Below are 20,955 nucleotides of genomic sequence, written 5' to 3'. Positions count from 1 at the left end.
GATAGTGGACACAAAGAATGCACAATCTGTGGCCCACCAGGAAATTTGGGAGAACGGACAAGATAAGGAAAAAAATAATAAAGCCAACTCAGCAACTGTGCTGAATCAGCTTCAACTGGGGAAAGGTAATTCTGGTAGTGAGAGTCTGTGACTGCAACTCAGGGCCCACCAACTCCTGAAGCCCACAACTCAGGAGAAGAGAAAAGAATGACTGGGAATCGTTAACCAATAGAACATTAGCACCACTATATAAGGATCTCTATACTGCAATAAGTCTGGTACACAAGTGCCTGCAGGGTAGGCAAGTCCTTGCAAATTAGCCCAAGAGAGTAGATAGTATTTCCATTCTATATATGGCACAAAATCGTTATTGTGCAATTTCACTGATTTGGTAAATGTCTGTTGCCATGCCGATCCTGTGGCAACATTTCCACTGTCAAATCCAGATGAGTACATAAATGTGATTGTTTACTGAACACGTACATCTCATAAATCCCCTTGCCTTTAAAGCCAAGCCATTACTAAGGCTTTGCCGTCTTAACTCTGTATTTTTCTTTTGCTCTTAAGAAAGAAGCTTCTATGTAGATCTTGTGAGCTTGTAAATAGAACAAGTTAAAACTGATTAAGTTACTTTGGCATCACTTGTACCATCAAAAATACTTTTACTAGCATTTTTGTGCTAGTAATTAAAGAAATCAGACTCATCCTATCTTTATAGTGTTGTAAAACTTGTGTGTGATTCTTTCATCTGGTGAAATAGACCAGTATAAGGCAAAACTTATGGATGGTATTACAGGAAAATGAGAACATATATAAATTTTTCAGCATGTCACTGGTCGCTGTACCAACAAATACCAGAAAATGCTGCAGTTATATCAATATAACTTGACTATATACTTGAATATAACTATAACTTTTACATACATATATGTATGTGGGTGTGCGTGCGTGTTTGTAGTCTCTAATGCCTTTCCTGTAGAGTATTGATACAATTTCTCAGTTTTTCATTATTCCTCATGAAAAAATAAGTAGTGGATTTTATAGCACAGTCACTTTTTAATGCACAGAAACTTCACATTCTTTTCAGTATGAAATACAAAGCCTGTATGGTCCATTAACAAAGTGATAATTTTGCAAGAAAACTACCAATGCAATGTAGCTACTTCAGTTGGAACAGGAAAACTTTTTAATTCTGCATCCTTCAGGACCCAGGATTTTACTTAGTCTGCACCAAATATTTTTAAATACAGGTTGACACAATTAGAACAATTCAAGCACAGATTTACCCAGAAGGAGAGCACCAAAGGGGCTGAAGTTACCCTGCTAACATTACAAGCTATCATCTCCAAAGCTCCCCACTAAAGAACTCTGCAGAGCACACAGTTCTCCCTTACAGGCTTACACAGGCTAACTATTCATAAGTGGCTGGATTAGGTGCCACAATAAAGGTAGCCAGGATGTTGTGTGGATGAAAGCTAGGAATGGAACAGCAGAGCTAGTTTACAGGAGAGCTGCTTGTTTAGCAGAAAATCTCATACCACAAGAATGGGGTAGGCTAAATAAAAGAATAAGCATTCAATTTTGCATCATTGTTTCTAATGTATTGAAGTTGCTTCTATTTCCCCACCTACTTAAATCCTTTTACTGCCAGGTGCACTGGAGAGAGTCCTTTGCTTTCAGCCACTCTGTATTGATCCAGTTATTTTAATTTAATCCTGTTATTAATATGCAGGTTGCTGCTTCAGTTTTTAATATGTTTAAATCCTTCCAAGCTGACCTCTTTTGCCTTTGCCTTTGTCTGGGAAACTTGTAACACACAGTTCTCAGCAAAGAGCCAAAGCAAGGCAGCCTCCTCTCCCTCATGCACCTCCTGGTAATGTTCTGTCTTCTCAAACATGTTACTCTTAAGAACACTTACAGGTAGAAATAGAAACTGAATTAGATAATAGAAGGGTAGAGTTTAACTCCAGGGTTTGTAAATCTCACTCAGCTGCTAGCTCCTTCCTTTCACAGAGTTCCCTCTCTCTCCTCCTTCAAGACCTCCGTACCAGTTGCACATGCAAATCAATAAACTGTGAAGCCAGTTAGGTATTTAGCATGAATTCATCAAGGAGAAAAGAGAACACAAATCTTCTGGCTTCATCTCTCCCATTAGTGCCAGCAAAGTCCCCTGTGTTACACATCATGGTCACAATCATGTAATGCACACCCACTGTTTCCTCAGTACCCCACAGTCACATCAGGACTGGAACCACACCTGGCTACATAATAAAATTTCAGTGGTTTCATTTGGATAGCCATTCGTTTCCACCTCAGATAGTAGGGCCCAAAAGATTCTATCAGACTTTCTAACTAAACTCCATTGCACTCTATGCTGTAAATAGTACAGTAAGGCTGTTTTTCTCTGGGGTCCAACACTGAGGAGCTCTGCAAAAGTGACAGTGCAAAGCAAGTTTCAGAGTTGTCGCTGAAACAGAGTGATAACAACCTGCTGGACTTTATTTAATATATTACACATTAATTAAAGAGCTAATAATCCTGCGCAAGGAAAAAACATATGTATTTCCTGATTTACTTGAATTATAATTATTAAAGACAGTTATCACTAAGGATTTATGTATACTGCTTACATATTTCATTTATTAGATGGAAGGGGGAAAAACTGATTTACAAAAAGATTCTGTTCAAAATGTAACCTGTATTTATACAATATCATTTCTCATTAAGCATTGGGTATCCATTTCTCAAGGAATTTAATTAAGTGTACTTGAGAAAGTGAACAGAAGTAATTGACAAGACTCATTAAATTCCCCTTAAAACATACAGCTACGGACTTCAGTGGGAGTTAAATCAAACCCTAAATTAAGAGCCAGATTGCTTCAAGATTAAAACAACTCGTTTCAAAGCCTGGGGACAGTTTGTTCAATTTTATACTGTATTGGTATTCTTCTTTTATTAAGTGCACAAACAGGTGGGATGAGATTCCTCTCACCTAACTTTAGATAGATACAGTTTACAATTTGGAGCTAGTCATGCCAGACTCCCTTTATACTCAATGGAGAGAAACAGCCTCTTTTAAGGCATGATTCATCTGACCTATTTAAATGTCTACTTTAGAATGAGATAAATTGTGTGCTATAACCATTTGGTCTTCTTCATTGAAAATAGAAGTAATTAGGCTAATTCATTTAAAGGGAGCTGTCTGCAGCATAAGTGTTTACATTTAGTAAAGTGATTACTTTTTTTGGCAGATGAAGGTATTTAGACTCATCATCAATGTGTTTAGAAGAGGATAAGTTAGTCAGTTGAACTAAAGCACAAATGTATGTTTTACCTGATCTTCCAGATGGAACTTACTGGCTATACACAGAGCAAAGGTAAAATATTTTTTACTCAATAATACTCTTTATTCTTCTGATCTACTATATTCATAGCTGATCGACATCCATAGTAACTGGTATTTAAAAGAAGGATGTGAATGGGCTACTCCTTCCCCTCCACTGTTAGGGGTATTTATGCAAACACAACAAAGTAAGGATTTTGTGTTATTCTTGTGATCCTCTTGCAATAAAAGAATTCTTGGAGTTACATGCTAAAAATGATCACAGAATTATCTGCCATATAATTAAGTTCAAGACAATCTGCTGCTTAGCTGGAATGAAAGGCATTTTCACGCCACAATTTATATTAATTTCCCCTGGCATATTCACAGAGGCATTCTGATTTAGCTCTATCATAGTTTCTGTACCTTGTTCTCCAAAACAGAGCATGTAAATAAAGCCAGAGTTTTCTCTGGAGCATTAATAATTGTACTTGCTTCAAGGTTTAAACAGAGTATGATATGGTTTTAGCTCAAAAACTATTTTACTAAAGATAACATTAGATTTTCTGTTATGCCACTTTATTATAAATTGTGAAAAATTTGTATTGTGTTTCATTTAGTTTAATTTTCTTAATTAAATGAAGACTGAAGTAATAATTTTTGTAAAATTTATTACCTTCTCCACCCAGCACTGGAAATCATTACGTTCTAAGGACACCCAGCACAATTTCTGTAGTGACTGTCTCTGATAATCTGGTTATTAGTCTCTAGTATATACAATGAAACAAACTTCCTCATGTTGGCTTATATTTACATCTTGCAGTCAGTACACAGAAGCATTCTGTGTCTCTGCAAATGTTTGTTTTGAAGAGTTAAGTGTGACATATATGCTATAACCACTTGGAATCACAGAAGCATAAAGTAATCTAGATGGACTCTGGGACCTTGTCAGGTTGAATCCCCTCTCAAGGCAGGTCTAACTCTGATGTTAGATGCTCAGTGCCTTCCCCAGTTTTACGTATCTGTAGTTCCTAGACAACTGGTTATAGTGTTGGATCAGCTATGATTCCATCATTGGAAGTGTTCAAGGTCAGGCAGGGTGAGGTTTTGAGCAACTTGATCTAGTGAAAGATGTCCCTGCCCATGGCTGGAAATGATCTTTAAACGTCCCTTTCAACCCAAATAAATCCAGGATATGTATATATATATATGTTTTTTTAATGACGGTGAATAAGAATTTTTTTCATGGAATTTATGTCCATTATTACTTGTCCTTTTGTGTTGGACCCCCAAGGAGATCTGTAACCATCCACTAAAAAGTTGTACACAAGTAAATCCTTTTCATCTTTTCTTCAGACTGAACAAACCCATTTGTCTCAGCCTGTACTCATGTGTCACAGGCTGCAGCCCCCTGGTCAGCTTTATGCTCCTCTACTGGACTTGTCCCTGTATGCTAATGTTTCTTGTACTTAGGAGTCCAAAACTGGACACAACATTCCAGATGCAGCCTCTTGAGTTCACAAGGAAGTCACTTTCCCTAGCCTGCTGGCTACACCCTTAATAATGCAACCCAGCATGCAGTTAGGCTTTGTTGCTGCAAGGGCACATTGCTGGCTCACGTTTGGGTTGTTCACCATGACCCCCAGGCCCTTTCCCAAAAGACAAGGAGCCCACTGCAGCCACATGAAACACATATTCCTTATTACAGCAAGTTCTATTAGATCAATCTGATGGTCCCTCATTCTTGTACTTGAAGAAATGCCCAAGTTAATTTCTTTCCACCATTTCCATACCATATAGAATTTATAGAACACCATATTCTAATTCCCTCGTTTATATGGAGAATATATATGAATTTGTATTCAGAATATATATTCAGAAATCTATGTTCATATGGTATAGGAATATGTAACATAATCTATGTTCCATACAGAATTCCATATTCATTTATAAGCTGTAAGAAAACTATGGATTTTTTTTTCCTTTGCTAATAAATTCCAATATTTGGGTTCCTTTTCTGATGTTTTCACAAGTTATGCATATCATAAAGACCTTGAATCCAAATGATAATAGTCAGCTCAGAGTCCATTGCTTACTGGTGAAAGCTGCTTGCCAGGATTTTTTTCCTAGTCATTCTGTCTTACAAAAGCCTCTTGTAGTCCCTCACAGTATGCCTTTGTCCTTATTACCCTGAATATCTTCATATCACAAACTTTCCCACCACACCAGCAAACTTGCTCACCTCACTGCTCACTTCTTTTCCAAGCCACCTAAGAGCGCGCACAGAGCTTTGGGAAAATCAGTGGTTACCAGTGGTTGTGACCAGTTGTTACCAGTGACCTTCTTCCACTATAATAAGTAACCTGTCCTCTTACCCTCTGTTTCCCAAGTTGTAACCTGTTGTTTACCCATAATATTACTTTTTATTTAATGTCATGACTACTAAGTTTCCTTGGAAGCTTTTGATGATGGTACTATGAAATGTCTTCAGAAGTACAAGCAGATTGCATCAACCTGGCTGTCTTTGTCCAAATATTTGCAACTGTAAAGTAGGAGTTTCGTTTTTAGAAAACAAACTGAGTCTTCCATAGTGCATCTTTTATATACCAGTCATTCACCAGCCTTACAGACTCTCTGATGATCTTCCTGATGTGCTGAGGAAGAGTTTAGTCCTTATTTAGAGATCTTCAGCAAGATGCTCCTCCCAGGTCATTTTTTTTTTCTTTTTTTCTTTTTTTTTTTAATATATTATCAGCCAGATTTTATGAATTTTTCTATTTTCCTCATTTGGATATGACTTCAGTGTTTTCAAGGTTGCCTTCTTGCTTCTGATGACATCTCTTCCTTATTATTTAGTCATGCCTGCTTCTTTGTACCTTTACTCAAGCGTGTCTTAATAGGTTGCATGCACTGGCATATGACCTAAATATATTAAATGCATAATTCTGCCGTGTCCCAGGTATTGGCCTCTGGTGATTATGTTTATGCACATATTAGTTAAGGAGGAAGAGAAGGTTGCCTAGTTTCTGCCAAGAGAGCAGATGTTATATGCAGTACTAGCCAACCTATGGCTCTGACAGTCAAGACATCAGACCTATAATAAAGCAGAAACCCTGCATAATTTCAACCAAACATGTTCACCCTCCCATTCTAAGCAGTGGTTTTATACTCCAGAGCTGTAAAGGTAACAATCTGCTTCATATGCCTCTCCGGGCCGCAGCCCTCTGCAGCAACCCCCTACAAGCCCAATCTGTCTTGCCCTGTGAGGGATCCTACTAACAATACTCTCTTCTTTCCAGTCCAGGGAAAATGCAGTCCCAATGACTATTACAAATTAAATTAGTAATTAACTGAATCCTAAAATAAGGGAGGAAGAAGGACAGACAGCCACTCATAAGGAAAAAGCAAAACAAAGGGGTGTCATGGAGTTATTTTCCAAAGCAGCACCAAATACACAGCAGTGTCATGAAGTGCCAGGGTCAGACTGCAGCTACCATTTCAGAGGTCTCTCTCATAACCACCTTTCCTTGCTGCTATGCAATGCTAATATGCTTTTGGGACACCACTCTTGCCTTTCTTCTGGTTGGCAAAAAACAGATCATATCTTGCTATGATGTCTTTATGTCATTCTAAGGTATCAACAAGTCCATTTCAGCAGAAACAACCCTGTACAGGAAACAAATTGAGGAGTCCATATTGACAATGTATGGTGTAGGAAGGCCTTGGAGCAAGAGGCAGCAGCAACAAGCAGTACTTGTAAAGTGAGGAATGTGCTGTGTGGGCAGAGCAGAGTCTAAAAGTGGGGGAAGGGAGCAGCCCATTCTCCAGGGTTGGGGAGGAAAAAAGAAGCAGGTGAATGACAAGACTCAGCAAGAGGAAGTGCTGGAGGAGATTGTGAAAAGGAGTAGTCTGCAGCGACACAGGCTGCAAGATGTGACTTGTGAACACAGTGTTCCTTGAAGACTGGCTGTCCCTGTGGGAGCTGATCTGCTGCCTGTGGTGTTTACAGGGTGGTCAGTGATGGTCTACACCCCGCAGCCTGCTCAGCCTGGCCTTGGCTCTCTCCTTGCCTCACAAGGGGCTGTGTAGCACACAAACAGCTACGAAAACACAAACAGCATTTGGATCTTGATGTCCAGGCAATCTTCAAAGTGCACCACTTCACAGCTGAAATGCCTAAATGAAAGTCCAAAGCACTTTTGAAATGGGAGTTGAGGGCCAAGTGAAAGATCCTGGAGTACACCCACTGCTCAGTGGAAATGCTGACCTGTGACAGTGGCAACCATACACTGCAATCCTCCATGTCCTCTGAAACTCAGATGGATCTCCAGATGTTAACACACATCAACACAAAATGACTATTAGAATAAACTGAGGTATAAACAATGGGCTTGTTAAACAGAGGAGAGGCACTGCTTTTGTCCTTATGAGTACTTTGATCCAAGTATTTCTTGCCTAGCCTAGTGTTAAAAATATTTATTTTAAAAACAATAAGCAGATTTAGTACATTTTAAATGAAAGACGCTCCGTATTTATGCTTTGCCTTGTCATGAAGCCATTCTCACTTAACACAGGGCGTTAATTAAACCAGCCTTCAGTAATCTGGCTGACAATTTACACAGTAATTAGTTCAACAGGAACAGACAAGACCTTAGAGTTCTTTCAAGCCTCAAGGCTGATATGAGCCTCAAGGCCAACTGCTACAAGATTTAACCAACCCTTCTGCACATTCTTCTCAATTTCCTAGGTACAGACCAACTTTTAGAATCAATCTTTCTGGCTTTCCAGAAACCTACACATTGAATTCCTCCACTGAGAATAAGTGGAGTTAGCACCACCCATCAGCACAGCAGTATTTGTGAAATGCAATTTTTGAATAATTTACCCTATAATTAAGGTATGTGTGTCAGCATCCTCTTTAGTGGCATTCGCAATTAAGATTACTAATGATGTCTCATGTCTGCAGCCTCTCATATGCTATTTTGGCTCTCTGTTTCAGGTTTTTAAACCGGAAAACACCACTCATTTACAAGAAACACCTCTGTATCTTCCTGGAACAGCTGTTAGCTAAAAACCATGGAAAAAAATTTAAAGCATGTATCTTATCTTAGGTTTATGGAGCAGAAATTAAAGCACATAAGGTGCAAGAGGCTCTAAATAGTGAAATACAGGCAGTGTTTTCTTGCCATCATGATCCATATATGGAAAAGACATAAATTGTATGTGAGGTGGAGTAATGAAAAGACATTCCCATTTGGAAATGGGGTTATTTTTCACAAAATAAATTTCTGGTAAAAGACTCCATAGATAGGAGCTCCTTCTAGTCATGGTCCAACACACATTTTCTAATGCTTATGTGACGTACCAAAGATGCTGTGAAAAACAAAGGTCTTCTCATTATACAAATGGCTATGCCCAAATCTCTAAGTATTCTGGATAAAAGCCATTGAAATATAATTATCACTGTGGTCTTGCAGCCTCCCTCTAAAGCCATTAGTGTATGTACTTGTCACTCTTCTAAACAATTCCATTGCTTTTTAGACAACAAAAAACTTTTCTTCCTTATTATATGAAAGACTATACATTGCTTATACATTAAATAAATATCTTGTCACTCCTTCCCTCTGCACTAAAAATATGCCAACAAAGATTTTAATGATGTGAAGAAAAAAGTACCATTAATCAGATTTCTAGAAACAGAGAAAAAGACTGACTGAAATTTAGAAATACAATTCCATTCTTGACTTACAGACAGGATAAATACAATTATAGATAGTCACCAAATTTGTGGGGAAATGTCACCCTTTATTTGTAAGAACTGTATTACATAACTTGCTTTACAAAACCGTAAGAAAATGCACAGCCTTCCTATATATTCTGTATGTATGTATTTATTTTTCACCATAGAATCACAGAATGGTTTGGTTTGGGAGGGAATTAAAAGGTCATCAAGTCTAATCTCCTGCAACAAGTAGGGACATCTTATGAGTTTGCACAAGAAGTTAAAAGACCACAACTCACCAGTAAGATGAAACATTGCTTTTGAAGGCAAGTGTGGGCATTGATGAGCTTCATTGCAATGGATGTGCAGAAAAAAATGTTACCATGTTCTGCCCCAGCTGCGGGAGCAGATCCAGCATGACGCAGAAGCACAGTGAGCAACTGCTTCCCATATCCTGCAGGTGCCAGTCAAAAAGGGAGAGTGATGTCTAATTCACTGCCTGGGAGACTCCCTGGGAGAACTCCATGCACTCAGCTTCTGCTGGTGAAACAGTCACTCAGTGCAACAGAATGGGAAGCAAAGGACGTTTACTCTTAGGAGGAAGTTCTCCTAGTGCATCAGGGACAGCTGTGGCCCTTGCACCTTTAGAAACAACATGCTTGGACTTTACCCAGAAGCGTCTCTCATACACTTTTAGAAATTCACCTTCTTTTCTCTGTCAGAGACACACCCTCTCCACATCATAATTCTTCATAGTTTGCTTTCTTACATTTTTATCAATTCTCTCATAGCCTTGCTTTTGTTGTTTGGTTACCAGGAATCAGGTAAGTTCCTCTGTGGGTCCGACAAATGATGCCAGAAGCTCTGCCAAAACAAGGAACCTCCTGCAACCTATTATTCCCGCTATGCTCTGAAGCCCTTATTTCCACTTGCACCACTCAACTTCCTAGTGGAGAAACATTCTCGCGCAGCCCCCTGCTGCAGAGTGGGAGAGTGGCTGCGTGCATCACAGCCCAGCTCCTGCTGCACACTGCCCTGCCTTTTTCCACTGACTCGCTTTGCCATAACAAAAATTGTATTTTCTGTCATAGAACCAGAGAATGTTAAGGGTTTGGAAGGGACTTTAAAGATCATCTAGTCTCAATCCCCCTGCCATGGGCAGGGACACCTCCCACCAGACCAGGGTTGCTCAAGGCCCTGTCCAACCTGGCCTTGAACACTGCCAGGATTGGGGCATTCACAACCTCCCTGAGCAACCTGTTCCAGTACCTCACCACTCTCACAGTATAAAAATTCTTCCTAATATCTAACCTAAATTTCACCTCTTTCAATTTGTACCCATTACTCCTTGTCCTACCACTACAGTTCCTAACAAAGAATCCCTCTCTGGCTTCCCTGTAGGTCCCCTTCAGATACTGGAAGGTTGTTACAAGGTCCCCACAACAAACCTTCTCTTTTCCAGGCTGAACAGCCCCAAATTTCTCAGCCTGAAATAGTTCACCATAATTCTCTTTCTCCATCTGCAGTTCGGCCCTGAATAAAGCTCTTCTTTGATGTAAAAATTTGAACGGACATTTTACAAAGTATTCAACTAGTACAGTGTACTAGTCAGACACATACTTTGGAGAGACACAGCAATTCGTGGTGCTCCCACCAGCACAGAGCTGAGTTGCATTAGAGCCATTACAATGGAATCAGAATGAAATTACTTGTGAGATGTGATTATAACTCCCAGGTCAAGAACTTATGTTCTGTACTATTTCTTCAGGAAAACCTTAAAGGAGGGTAAGTAGCAAACACAGGAAACACTGCCCCGTTCTTCCCTCGTGGAAAAGTTGCCGCTTTTTATCCACTCCGCAAGACTACGGGCACGTCCTCCTGCAGCGGGACGCGGCGGGCTCCACGGAGGGGCTGCCGGGCAGAGCGGCGGGGCCGCGCTCGGGTGCCGCGGGGAGCCGGGCACAGACGTGCCGGGGCTGCCGGGCGGGAACCGGGCCGTCACCGCCATGGGGAACCGCAGCGGCCCCCCGAGCGGGCGTGTGCTCCCGGACAGCGCCAAAGCAGACACCGCGCCGAGCGCTCAGCGCATCACCCGACTCAGCCGCGGGCTCGCGGCGGGACATGAGCACGGGGCGAGCGGCGACTCCAACGCCAAGGCTGACTCCGATTCCAGCTCCGGCCCCGACAGCGGTGCCGCCTCTCGGCTCCTCCCTGCCCTGCCCTGCCCCGCCCCGCCCCGCCGGGCTGCGCTGCGGTCGCTCCGGAGGGAGTTGCTCGCTCCGGAGGGAGTTGCCCGCCCCGCGCCCGGGCGGTTCCGAGCGGTGGCCGCTGCGGCTGTCGCCGTTCAGGGACACGCGCGTCCCGCGGTGCCGGCGTGCGCGGTCCGCCCGGCGTCCGGCCATGCTGCTGTGGCTGCGCGCTGCGTGGGGGTCAGCGCTGCCCGCCCGCCTCCGCCCGCCCGCCCGCCGATAAGCAAAGCCATGACCGCAGCGCCTCAGGGGCCAGATCTCAGTTTTCTGAACGAAGAGGAAGCCAGGGCGATTTTCCAGGTGCTGCAGAGGGACGCGGAGCTCCGGCGGGCAGAGAAGGACAGAGTCAGGTACCGGCTTTCACCCCCGTCCTGTCGGTGCCCATCGCGCCCCCGCGGAGCCGGAGGGCGCGGAACGGGGTTTGCGGAGGGCGCACGGCCCCAGCCCGGCGGCGCGGGGAGGCGGCGGAGCCGCGGCCGCTTCATCCCGACGGGAAGAGCGGGAAAGGGGGCGGCGGGCGGGCGCCCCGCGGGGAAGGGTCTGCTCCGGCCAAGGTGGCGCGGGGCAGCGGTGCTGCGCGGCAGGGAGAGCTGAGCTCCCGGCGGTCCTGCCGGGGCATCGGGGAGCGCCAGAGCCTCCCGCCAGCGCCGGCTGCCGCCGGAGCCGTCCGGCCGGGCACCTGAAGCATCGGGACGTTTGGGAAATGCATATTGTGACAGAGGCGGCTCTGAGTCACGGCTGCGGCTCCCCGTGGCACCTCTCCCTCCCCGAGGAGGAGGAGGAGGCCGCTTCTGTGCTTCACCGTGCCGCTGGCATGGGGTGCGGGCCGAACACCAGTACCCGGGAGACCACGGAGACAGGGAAGTTGTGCTGGACCTTGCAGGGAAACGTCGCAGCTCTGCGGCTTTTGAATCGATCCTGGCAGCTTTTGGAAACAAAGCCAGGCACTCACCTGCGTGAAAGCCAGTTCACAGGACTCGTGAAAGTGACTTAATTGAATTCTCTCTGCCTTATGGCACCTCGACCTTGCTTCTAACTCATATTTCCCCTTTGTGTAGTCATCAAAGCTATTTGTGTTGATATTGAAAGCAAAGGTCGAGGAAGTAATAGAAATTATGCTGGAAAATGAGCCGTTTATTATCAAAGGTTATCATTTCTTCCCGCAGGTATGACTTTTGGCACGTTGTGAAAGTGAGAGGCAGTGTCCTCTTAGATTTGCAAGTGGGCCCTTTTCACAAGTAATGCTTTCATGTAAGAGGTAGAAGGAATGTTAATTAGTAACATTTGCTTCAAGTGGGTTTTTGTACTGTGTGTTTTGTATTTCAGTAAAGTGGATTTTATGATGGGCATGGTTAAATATTATGTGTCAACACTGACTTACATCTAAAACTCATCTCAGTTTTCTGTGGCATGTGAACCTAGACTGAGTTAAGTTTGGCGATTTCTTTCTTCCATAATTTGGTATTACTTTTCTTTTTCTGATTAAATTCTGTTCCGTGTGCCTTATTATGACCCCCCCAAAAGGGAGGAATATTTTGCTGGATGCAGGGAATTACACAGCTGGAGAGCCACAAGTTTAAAACTCTTAAAGTTTTTAGGACTAAAGCTGAAGCAAATGCATTGAAGCGTCCAATGCTATAGAGAGTCTTGGGAAGCAGTAGCCTGCTCTTGAGCTCAAGGCTTTCACCTGCCCCCAAATTTGTATTTGTTTCTTCATCTGTGCGTTTAGGACTTTGTTAATAGAAAATGTTCTCTACGTGAAAGCTGTCAAAATAAATGTGGTATAACAGGATGTTTCTGGTTATGCTTTACTGAGATGTAGTCTATTTAAATCTCAGCTGAAGAGTCATTCACAAGTTGAGTGGAAGGTAGGTGGAGTGTTTATGACCAAGGCGCCCTACTGCAAATCTAGGTTAAACCCTGGATCTGTCAAAGGTATATGTCCTTGGGCAAGTTTCTTGCTCTCTCTTGGGCCTAATAAAAGTACTTTCTTTCTCACTCCACTTGTCTACCTGGTGTTATTTAGACTGTAAGCTCTTCAGGCCAGAGGACTTCCATCAGGAGCAGACAGATTCCAGTCTGTGTAGTGTTGCCCTGTGCTACTATAATCAAAGTAATAACAGTGATCACCCTGGAGGGCCAAATCTTGCAGTTCCTATATGACCACAGTGAGCTTCAGAGGCTCTAAACAAAATTGCATTTGTTCCTCTTTGTCCCGTATGCCTGCCTTCTTGTCATTCTTATTATTATTACTTCTTTTTTTTCAGTTTAAAAGTTTTAAAATAATGCCTGAGAACTGTGGCAGCCCACTCCTGGAATATTTTCAGAGTGTGATTTTGAAGCTATTTGATTTATGCTGTCAGTCAAACAGGGTATATAGAAGATGCTGTGGAATGGAAGGAGCAATTTCATTAAGACTACTGTTTTCGCACAAAGTTAGTGAAGTGAGTTGCCCTTCAAACTGCTCTTGGGCGTGGTTTTGGAAAGAGCTAGTTGGAACTGGGCAGGACCAGGGAGAAAATCAGTAACAACCAGTGGTGAATAACAAACTGGTCAAGTTTTTTTCAGTGACCATCTGTATTTATAATATAGCATTTTCCAGTATAGACCAATCTAGACTGGATTGACAGAGGGAATTAAGCATCTGCTGGCAGACCAAAGTCAGGTTCTAATGACTGCGCTGATCCTGTCCATACTGTTTGATGTCATACAAGCAAGCACGTAGCTGTCTGCCAGTCTCTTAAAAGATCAATGAAGAATTGCAATTCATTCCCAATATAACTCTGGAATCCAAAAAGCAGGAACAAGGTACGTTAGTTATATTGAAAAATGTTAATGCCAGTTAATTTTGAAAGATGAAATAAGAAGTAAGGTCAGAAGATGAATTCTGACATTCTCTGTGGTTTATTCTGACTTCCTCAAATGTGTTGAGCTTGCAATTGTTTCCTGACAAATACTTTTTTTTTCTTTTCTTGTTGCTTACCTACACTGGGTAGAACCACTGGATCTCTCTTCATCCAGACAGCCCATGCCTTTATGAAATTAAGTGCATAATGGGGATATTTTCTGGGAAAAGGTTGCTTTATACAACCTCTCTCATCTCTCTTTCTCTTTGTAGCCTTTTTTAGAGCAGGAATGTGTGAGTTAGGTTGTCAATTGTGCGCATTTTTGTCGTTCTCAGCTGTGCTTGGTGCTGTCCCCTCCTGTTGCTCCTGATGCCCCAGCACGTTCTCCGGGTAGCGTTGGCCCTTTCCTGGCTCCCTTGGCAGGCTTCAGACCTCTTGGCCTGGTCTGGGACACCTTTCAGTATAGCTTTCGCTTTTATACAGAAATGAACTGTGTGTCCTGTTGGACCTTAATTTATTCTCGCTACGGGCAGGGAGCGGAGCTCCTGCTGTCTCCTGGCCTGCTGGTTCCCGGAACTGCAGTTTTTGGCTTGTTTTCTCCTTCCAGTGCCCTCTCGTGGCTCCTCTCAGCAGTACCTTCGAGCAGCCACCGCAAACCAGCCGTACCTGCCTCCTTCTTCCTTGAAACAAGTTCAGAGAAGCAGCAACAGTCAGCTTTGGTATAACTCATATGGCTGTTCACTTCTATAAACACTGAAAATAGTTCAGAAACTTATTAATCACTTATTTAATAATTTAAAGGAAAAAATACGTATTTGTTTTGAACTTGGGTAACCCTTGCCTTCAGGTTTCTTTGCTCATCCAATCCAGTTTCATTCATAATACCAATGCAAAGAAAATTTCATTTATCATAAATGTTAGCATGGAAGAGAGATGGAGTTTAAGGTTTGTATATCAATATACATGCATTGTTCCGTAATAGTATTTGCAGTATTAAGGCAGAAGTCCAACTCAAGTCATGAAATGCTATTTTAGTAAGCTTGGTTAATGAAACTGATGATTTTACAGATGCTCATGGAAGGAGGTTCCTTGTCACAAATATTTCAGTTACAATGAGATGCCCAGGAGAAAACAGGAAGGAATACAGTATGTTCACAGTGCAGTATCATGTTCAGATGGCTCCCCAACAATTCAGTTTCCATAAGAACACAATGAATGCTCGTGCGATTATTAATACCACAGATCAACTTTCCATGTGTAATGAAATAGGCCTGAAAATCACAACATAAAAACATTCAAGATATTATTTGACTTACTGTTTCAAGACTTGAGGGTGCACTCTTCTTAAGCTTTGTTCTGCAGCTGCTGGGGACAGAAATTAAAAAAGAATTGACAGCTAATATTTGCTTCAGGTCCCAAAAGCTAAACAAACCTGTAGGTGCTTCTCTTTTCTGTCCTTTATTGATGAAGTAAATGGGCTGGGTGAAGAGAGGCTGACTGCCTTCCATCTCTTCAGGACAATACTTCAGAGCTTGGCAGGTAGCAGAGGAACTGGCAGTCACTGTAGGAAGGCTCAGCAGCATTAGGGCATGAAGCTATGGAATTCAGAGGTGGAGCTTTTTATCTCCAAGGCAGCTCCTCCCTCTGCAGTGTGGAGAGACACACTGCCCAAGCAGGTGTCATTCCAGTCAGCTTTGGGTCGCTGATGTCTCAGTGTCTGAGCACTGGATGTAGAGATAGATGCACCTCCACCCCTGGAACTGCATCAAGGCCCAGAGAAAGCAGCTGAGATGAGAAAAGCCAGGAGACATGGAGCCAGCTACTTAAAAGAGGCAGCAGGTAGGGGAATGTGGCATGGGAACAGGTAGTTTGTACAGTTGCAGGCTGTCCAAATAATGAACGGTTGCAAGATACAGTAGAAGAGCTATGGATAAATAGAAAATGCATGTAAAAGGGCACAAGAGCTCTGTATTCTTTAATAATTAACTTCTATTTAGGAGACTTGGCTGTTTTATATAATGCTCCTATTATGACTGCATACAATAGTCTTGTGCTGTTTTTGTTTATTAGTTCTTGAGAAAAAGGGAAATACTGTTATTTTCATTTTCAGATGAGACATTGAAAATAACTGAGAGACTGAACCACAGAACAGGGAAATGAACCTACCTCCTCTAATACCAATTTGCTTTCTAGGTGGTGTTTTGAGAACTGTGCATGTATTATGTAAGGATTTTTTCTTTTTTTGGTAGGAAGAATGGCAAAATATTAATTGACAGCTCTAGAACATATCTAGTACTTCAGTCACTATCTATGAATAGGAACTGAAAAAAAGTGGAAAGGGAAATGAAGCTTTTGGGAGGGAAGAGCACTCATTCCATTTCATTTAATTTGTTTTGCTCTTTTCCAGGTTGGTTTATGCTTTTGGCGGGATAGGTGGTAGTTTAGTAGATTTATTTTGCAGATGATAATGGGAAAAGATGGCAGCAAAACAAAGGTTTATTTTAATTTACCCTCAAATTTAAAGATGAAAAGCATATTAAATTAATTGGGAGGTACAGTCAGCGCCACTCAGTGTTCCACTCTTGCTAACCCATTAACAACAGATGAGTGTTGTGGGAAAGAGGAATCCCCTCCTTGGACTGTTCTGGACAGTCTCTAAAATAAATCACTTGGACACAGTTATTTGTTACAGGCACACAACTGTTCTTACTGCCTCACGGCAGATCATTTACTGAGTTCATTTGTTGCAAGTAATTCCTTACTGTATTCTCTTGACTGACATTTTCTCTCACAGGTCTGGCAGTAGAAGGTGGGAATAAAATCCTGTGTTGGAAATGTATTTTTTCACCATACTCATAACTTTAGGAAGACATTTGTTGCAGAAGTGCAGACATACTCAGTTTTGTAGGTATTTGAGCATATTCATGCTTGGTGCTTCAATTATATTGCCTTGCTTACAATTTGAGGGGTCTGCCATTGCAGGCTTTATTTTGTCATATTCACAAAAGTAGTCCTGTTTACCTTCTTGGAGACTAAGAATAACTTATTGGGTGTTAGAGATCTAGATTTGGGACTCAACTCCTCATAATTACAAAGGGTTTTTAAAATCAGCTCCAAAATACATGAGCTGCATGGGTGAGGAGAGCAGACAGGATACCAGGACAGCATTACTTGGGTATATTTTTGTTCCAGTGGAGCTCCCTCCCTGAACAAAGCATTAATAAAGAAATTCTTTCATAAGAGATACTCCACCCGGGAATGTTTCAGGGTGCAAGTTCCACTGTGTCTTGTTTGTGGAGGAGATACTATTATTAGTTACCACGGATACTGTGCCACTGGCGTGTTTAGTGGTTTGTCAACACTTAGGAAAATAGGTCCTTGGAGCCCTGAAGGGCTAATATGCTAAAGAAGTGCAAATAGAAGCAAAAATGGCAGGGAAGACCGGGATTTAAAAACTTTTGCTCAATTTGGTAAACAATTACCATTGAATAAGAATCCCATTTTGGGACTTCCCTTGTTTGAGTGGGGGTACTGTAATCAAATGTAATTGGTAAGTTGCCTATCAAGTTTTTTCCTCATTGTGTTTTTCAATAGTCCTATCTTGTGGTGGGGTCTAGACTCATGGACTGGGGCTTCACACAGGATGAGGAAGAGCAAGTAGAAATGGCCAGGGGCAGGTAGGCACTATGTGTGCCATTTTCTCTGTTGCTTTTCAGCTCTGTGCATCTGGGCTAACTAGATCAAAGTCTGTGGTGTAACTCCAGTTATACATTTTACAGAGCAGGGTCCGGACCAGAATTGCTGCCAGCTCGTTGGTCTTGTCCTTTCATAGTGAACTAATTTCAGTGTCAATCCTTTCCTCTAAAGATTTGCACTTGGTGTTTGAAGGTAGGGGGTTTCCTGTGGTGTGTGTGGTGGCAGAAGGAAGAACCTTTTGAGGTGTGTTACATTTGGAAGAGCCTGTCTGTAGGGCACTGAATGTACTTCTTTCTTTAGGTTACTGGGGCCATGGTGGCTCCCCACAGTTGCTCCCCATGGGGCTGGCAGGGCAGTGCCTGGCCACCAGGGCCTGTCCCCAGTGACACAGATGGGCGGCCCCAGCGATGGCTGTGGTGGCGTGGCAGGGCCGGGCCCCGGCTGTGGGGCTGAGTCACGCTCAGGGTTGGGGTCAGTCCTGCTGATGGCAGCCAGGTCCACCACAGTCTGGTGGTCATGGGGCAGGGCTGGGATGATGGTGCAGGGCCATGGTCAAGCCAAGAAGTCATGTCAGGGTCAGACCTGGAGACAGTGACTAGGGTCAGCCATGGCCCCGTGATGGCCAGGCAAGCCAGGGGTGAGGTGGCCGGACTTGAGGCCAAGTTGGGGTGTCAGCCCAGGGGTCAAGGCAGTGGCCATACACAGACAGAGCTGGGGATGCATCTGGGGCTGTAACTGGAGCATGGCCCAGTGGGACAGCCTGCGCTTAAACACAGCTCCCAGGGGAAGGAGGGCTCGCCCTTGCTGAGACCTGTGGCTGTTGTCTTCATGACACCTTTCTCTAAGGACACCCAGCTCTGCTCTTCCCAAGCTGGTCTGGGTCCTAGGCAGCCAAACCCACAGGAGCGGGAAGGACGTTCTCAGGGCACTTTCACCCATGCTCATTCAAACACAGGCCTTGTGCTAGGTCTTTCGGACCATTGAGACTAACGTTTGCATTTTCAAGTGACCAAACAGTGTAAAAGTGGAAATCACAAAGATTATTATTGTTATTATTTGAGCTAACTTTCTGATGTCACTAGGGCTGCCAAAAATAAGATGGTGTTGAAATTGATCAGATTTAAGCAAAGAATTACTGTTAAGTCATAGGCAGACATTTTCTAAGTCCAAGCTTAATGGTAAAAGTAGAATTTATTGAACTCTGTCTATATAGGTAAATTGACCAGGCTTCAAGAATAAATAGGTCAGACACAGCAGAGCAGGCAAGCACTAACTACTGAGTAGACAGTCAATATGAGGAGTTATTCTGGAATAGCTAATGCAGAGCAGTCCAATTTTTTTAGGTTTTCCATGGACTTGTGACCCCGTTACAGTCTTGTGCACTTTGTAGGAAGTCTGCACACTTCCCAGGTTTGACCTTTCCAGTAGTAATGTTTCTATATTCTCAACACCCTGTCTCCTCCACAATTCAAATGCAGAAGTTAAATTAGTAATTGACATTAGTTGAAATTGGAAATTGACATTAGGTGGAAGAAGACGGCTTTATACTTAGCTTATACTAAGCAAGCAGAGAGATGTTGAGGTGTCTGTATGAGGAGAAGAGAATGATTTTCTCATGCTGACAGCTTCTACACACTGTGTCCCAACACCTTCAAGTCCTTGCATGTATTTCAGAAATAATAAATTGGTTATGCCGGAAATTCAAAGAAGTGTTTCACAGAAACACATCTGATTCATGTTCAGAGTGGCCCGCGCATACCAGCACAGCTGTTCTCCAGTAGTGAGAGTAGAGCTCCTGTGCTCAGGTTACGTGTGTCATGTAGGCCTGTCAAAGACTGCAGCACCTGCTTTCCATAGTGAAGCCTAAGGCGCTGGAGTTTTGCTGGATTTGGTCCCCCATGTACTCCAAACTCCCATGTCCATCCAGACAGGCAGCACTTGCACCTCCCGCAGACGTGGCTCTGGGCGAGGCCTGGCTAACAGCTGGGAGCAAAGCTACTTGGGCTGTGTGTTAGGACTCCAGCTGATGTTCACTGGTTTCTGTCAGATACTGTTTTGATGGCATTTGAAAATTGTTGTGTGTGTCCATCTCCTTTTCCTCTTTTAAATTTAGGTTTTGTCAGTGGTTTGTGTATACTGAATTTAATTATCCTTTAAAATCTTTTTACTCCCTGAATCTAGTTTTCAAATCGAGTGGAGTTTGGCACACTGGAGTTTTGAGTTTGGGCACGGAGACCCTATTTTCTTTTCTGCTCCAGAAATTTAACACAGGGCTATATAAACTAAGGCCTGATCTCAGTTTGGTCTTTCAGGTGTTTGTTTTAAATTGAAAAATTACTTATTTCCTTGGAGCTTACAGTCTGAAAAAATTCACTACGTATTTATTTCATGCAAGAAATTCATTAAAGCAGGTCTTTGGGACTTGTTCTGAGGACATGTGCATCTAAAAGTTCATATGAAATGTATTTCTAATCCTTCTTTGCAGCTAAATTATTATGTTAATACTGTTAACTATAATAAACTGTATTTAAATGTCTGCATTTTAAACTCCTGACAGAAACTATCTCCTTTTTCTCAGTCTTACCTCAGAAATAAATAAATCCATGTACTGGTACCATATTAACTGTGAACAAACACATCAAAACCACAAAAGCTAAGAGTAAATGATGGAAAGTACTGTCTGCTTACACTTTATAGCACATAAATTACATGGATTTTACTTTGTTGTTGGAATAGTCAAGGAACTGTAACACTTCTGCTTGCCGTGTCTTTGGATTTTTAGATCAGTAGGGGTCTGAGTGCAGAAAGCTGCAGTCAGGAAAAGCTGCAGCAATGTGTCTGGGGTGCTCTGCAGTCTGTTTCTTTCCGCATTATAGACTTGTGTATTCTTAAATACATATTTATATGTGTATATGTGTGTTCTTTAATATATGTAAAATTATATACATGTAAATATAATATTTTAAAGTGATATTATACTATAATATTTCTATTTCCAGTGGAAGAGTTGTGATAAACTATGAGAGTCTAAGGTACTATAGGAGAGGTTCTCTGTGTAGGTATATATTACATACATGTACATACATTACATACATATAAGCATTACATTTGCAGATGAAC

The 20,955-nt window shown here is 42.5% G+C and overlaps 1 protein-coding gene across 1 annotated transcript in view; it reads left to right on the top strand.

Moving 5' to 3' along the window:
- Positions 1 to 11,524: 11,524 nt before the first annotated feature.
- EXPH5 (exophilin 5) overlaps positions 11,525 to 20,955 on the top strand; it is a gene marked incomplete at both ends in the record, with an annotated part of 32,459 nt that continues 23,028 nt past the window's right edge. Inside the window, one exon of the mRNA XM_082279342.1 lies at positions 11,525 to 11,643. Within this exon, the coding sequence (XP_082135468.1) occupies positions 11,525 to 11,643 (119 nt within the window). The remainder of the gene's footprint in view (positions 11,644 to 20,955) is intronic.

This window comes from Coloeus monedula (genome assembly GCF_965178545.1).
Source record: "Coloeus monedula genome assembly, chromosome: 3".
Lineage (NCBI taxonomy): Eukaryota > Metazoa > Chordata > Aves > Passeriformes > Corvidae > Coloeus > Coloeus monedula.
Note: the sequence above shows the minus strand (reverse complement) of the source record. Positions and strands in the feature narration are given on the sequence as shown.